Here is a 4,018-nt window from a genome sequence, read left to right as displayed (position 1 = left end):
GTTCCCCATTGCTCAAAATGGCTCCTCAGACTTTCATCAGTCGTTTCAAAGCTCAATCCTCCAATGAATAGCTTCCGTAGCTGTTCGGGCTCTTTAGGAGACTAGAAAAAAAGCATTGAATGGGGCTTTAATACGAAACAGTTTCCATTAAGAAGAAACAAAAGTAGACACTAACACACATAGCACTTATTGTTTGCTAGGTGGCAACAAGGCACGTGCTTCTCCCCATAAGGGGAGGTGGGATACTGGGGGCTGGGAGCGCTGGGAAACCGCAGGCGCATGCGTCCCTACTCTCCTTTCTGACGCACGCGCAACAAAAGACCAGGGCGGAGGGGTGCATCGCCAAAAAGGGATTAATAGCTCCTTAAGTAACTCGCTCACCGAGACAAGGTAAAACATACATGTTATGTGCCTTAGAATTTTGCAATGAGTAACAAGCTGGGGTAGTTAACTAGTGGTTGGCGGACGGTGGCCTCATGGCGACGAAGAGGACAAAATGGCGACTTGAACTTTGGGAGGGGTAGGCCCTGGCAGCGACCAAAGAACTGTCGAATGGATTGGTGAAAACAACGAAACCAAGCCGCATCCTACCGAATTCAGAATGGAGCAAGGAAGAAATTAAAACTGCAAAGGGCGCGTGACTTACCTCTGACTTAGACATGACGGCGGTGGGAAGAGACTTTAACGATGCTTCCTCGGCAGCGTCCACAGGCAGAAAGGAGTAAGCTAACGAACGTATCTGCCAGCCTACCTTCGGCCTCTTTTTTATCCCGCCTCCAACCCTTCAGCATTGGTAGACTCCGCCCCTACATAGCGCTGATTGGATAGTTGACATCGCTTCGCCCTACTATTGGTCTGTGGTGCCACACGCTTGTATAACGTCATCCATTTGGGCGGTCTACGTAGTCTCCACCCCTTGGAGTCCATTGGTTTTCGAGTAATTTTATTCTTAACCAGTCTGATTGGGTAACCCACTAATCATTCAATTTGAATCTAAGATGTTTATACTCCTTTTTAAAAATTCGCGCCTCAATGCTACATTTAACTCTCTTGACAATGCATTATTAGTATTTTGCATTAAAAAGTAGTTAGCCATTGACAATTTTTTTTTTGCAACAACCGCCTGTTGAGCGCATGTGTAGTAAAATGGCGAATTTACGCAGGCGCATTAAGAAGTTCCGCCTGCCTCTTGGAAACACGTGAAATGGCGGGCGGGAGAGGGCGGTGAACCTATGGCGCCTGCGTAGTGGCGGGAGTTGCGCCCCGCTTTGCGCATGCGTAATGGGCGGAGAAAGGGTCTGGGGCCCGGGATTGGTTGCGCAGGCGCAGGGAAGGATCCGTTTTGGCGGGCGGTTGGCGTTGCGCAGAAGGCGGCGGCAGAGGTGGCTTGTGGTGCGGTTTTGCCATAGAGGACTAGGGCAGACGGTGGCGTGAGTGATCATTCTCAATCCCGGGTAAGTGGCACACAGTCTTATCTGTCTATACGAGGTCTTGAACTGACTCCAGTTGGGCCCGTTATTGTGTGAAATGAATGGACCGCGGGGTGGGGGAAAGTGAAGGGGCAGCGGTGGGTCGGGCCAACCAATGGTAGAACAGGGGGCGGGATGTCTTATCCCTGTAGGTACTTTGGAGCTGTGGAGCCCAGGAGTTTGACTGGCTAGTGTGTAGGCCAATTGAGTCTGCCTTGGGCTGCCGACTGATCGGCCCTTGGGCCATCGAAAGTGGGAGGCGGGTTTTCTTTTTCTGAGCAGCGTTTCTTTGAGCCAGTGAGCACCAAGCGCGCGGTAGGTTGGGCTTCTCCAAGAGGCAGCAGTTTGACTCCAATGGGGAACGTGAGGGTCGGGCCGTTACAGGGATGGGCGGAATCTGGAGCCAGTAGGCGGACAGCCTAAGGAAGGCGCTCGCACACGTAGCCCAATTGGCTCTCCAGACGAGGGAGGTCTTAGACTTGGTGTTGTGAGGAAGGGGATTCAATGCGGTGATGGCGTGGGAGGGCGGATATTTGGTCCACAATGAGTTCTCTCGCGAAGCCTTTTTAGCCTCGATCCCATACCCCTCCTTGTTAGGGAAGGCGTACATTTGCTCCTGCATGCCTCAAGTTGGGCACCCCCCCCCACTTCGGTACATCCCACCGTCCACCAGATTAGATTTTGGGGAACGGGGGAGACTTGTGACTTTGAGAACTACCTTTTTTAGGAAGACTGACTGAAAATGTTAGGACAAGTAGGATAAATCTCTATGTAATGTAATGGAAAGGCGTCTCCAGAAAAATCTCCCTTAGCGTAATGCATACTTCCACAGATAAGTTTGTAGGTCCATAGGAAAAGTTTTGGAAATCTATACATGAAAGTGTGTTAGTTATAGGGACATGGTGGGATGAAGGCAAGTGGGTTCTCTATTGTTTAAATCCTTGCCGGGATAATACATTGTGATTAAAATGTAAGAAAATGGAGCTCCGTTTTTGTGTTTCACGTCATAATCACATACTTATTACCACCACTTTTTTAGTCATTCCCAGGAATTTACCTCCCATATATATTTTTCTTCACACCATTACTGATTTCCTAAGCCCTTTCTCTTGTTCATTTGAGGATGTATAACTGGATATAAAACAAGCTGCTTGAAGAGTAATATTTAGGGCTTGGGAGGACGGAACACTCAAACATTCAAACATACATGACCTTTTTTTTTTTTTCCTTTTCTTTTTGATTACATTTCCTTCAAAGTGTAATTTATATGCAGTCTGTCTCTTGTTGGCAGTGCCCACTCTACTTATTCCACCATCTTTAGGGCAAAGATACATTACATATTGGTTGTATCAGAGTCCTGAAGCTTTATTGTTAACGTATTTAAGTCAAGGAAAAATATTTAAATACTGTAAGGAAATCAACCAGATATGAAGTACACTTATTATTAGAGACCTTTCTGACTTTATACCAAAGACAAAGGATTTTAGTGAAGCTTATAATGAACCCAGGAGAGATTTTTCTGTTCTGTGGCACTTGCAAAAGGACATGGCTATATTTTATACTTGGTTATAAACCTAATTGTACATAGTGCGGTTGCTGAACTTCTAAAAACTAAAGTGACATGGGGTAAGGATATCTGTCTTGCATTTATTTAGGTTTGAAAGAAATACAAACTTGATCTGCAGCAGAGTTTCTTAACCTCAGCACTATTGGTATTTTGAGCCAGGTAGTTCTTCATGGAGAGGGTGAGTGGGTGTCCTGTAAATCTGCATTGTAAAATGTTTAAGAGCATCCCTTGCCTCTACCCTCTAGATGCTAGTAGCATCTCACCTCTTTCCACACCCCAGTTTGTAACAATCACAGTATTTGTAGATAATGCCAAAAGTGGGAAGGGGGAAGTGGGATTCCCTTTAGTTGAAAACCATTAATCTGAAATGCTAGAGTTTACTGGGCTCAGTAACCCAAGGCTGCAATCCCAACTGCTTAGGAGGCTGAGGCGGGAGGATTGCTTGAGCCCAAGGAGTTTGAGGCTGTAGTGTATGATGATGTCATTAGGTAAAGGTGGAAGAAGATGGGTGAAGTGTTTAGGGAGTAGCCTTTGGTAACTGGATCAGTAAATCCTAAGGATCTGTTCAGATACAGAATAGATCATTGTTCGTTGGATAAAAGGAAATGTTCATCAAAGTTTTTATCATTTCTTGCAATTTAAATATACAATTGGTTTCATCTTGTGTTTGTTTTGTTTCCTAAAATGCTGACTATTATGTTTTTTTTTTTCTCCTAAGTAAAGTATCGTGAGAGGCTTTAATGTTTATGAAGAAAGTAAACTTTGCACCAGATGCATCTTACATTTTTCACTTGGTTTAAACTTCTTTTCTTTCCTGGGATTCTTTTGGATCAGTGAGTGTCTTGAACTCTTTTTACTTTGATCCTTTGTAAGAAATATATTTTACACTGACCCTGTACATACATTGAAACAAGTTTCACTAAGTAAATAAATGTACAGAGCTCTCTTATATTTTGTCATCTACAGTATGCTATTTCATTTT

The 4,018-nt window shown here is 44.7% G+C and overlaps 2 protein-coding genes across 2 annotated transcripts in view; one reads left to right on the top strand and one right to left on the bottom strand.

Annotated features, from left to right (window-relative positions):
• Positions 1-744, bottom strand: part of HNRNPA1 (heterogeneous nuclear ribonucleoprotein A1) — a 6,469-nt gene extending 5,725 nt beyond the window's left edge. The window contains exons 1-2 of the mRNA XM_023513630.1: positions 647-744; positions 1-101 (exon numbers count right to left, since the gene is read on the bottom strand). Of these exons, the coding sequence (XP_023369398.1) occupies positions 1-101; positions 647-661 (116 nt within the window). The 5' untranslated portion in view covers positions 662-744. The remainder of the gene's footprint in view (positions 102-646) is intronic.
• Positions 745-1,328: 584 nt separating this feature from the next.
• The window catches only part of CBX5 (chromobox 5), a 36,643-nt gene continuing 33,953 nt past the window's right edge, over positions 1,329-4,018 (top strand). Inside the window, exon 1 of the mRNA XM_012805638.2 lies at positions 1,329-1,454. The gene's annotated coding sequence lies outside the window, so the exon portion shown is untranslated. The remainder of the gene's footprint in view (positions 1,455-4,018) is intronic.

Source organism: Otolemur garnettii, unplaced genomic scaffold (assembly GCF_000181295.1).
Source record: "Otolemur garnettii isolate 467f Iridium unplaced genomic scaffold, OtoGar3 scaffold00043, whole genome shotgun sequence".
Taxonomy (NCBI): Eukaryota; Metazoa; Chordata; class Mammalia; order Primates; family Galagidae; genus Otolemur; species Otolemur garnettii.
This window is presented reverse-complemented; position numbering and strand designations above follow the sequence as displayed.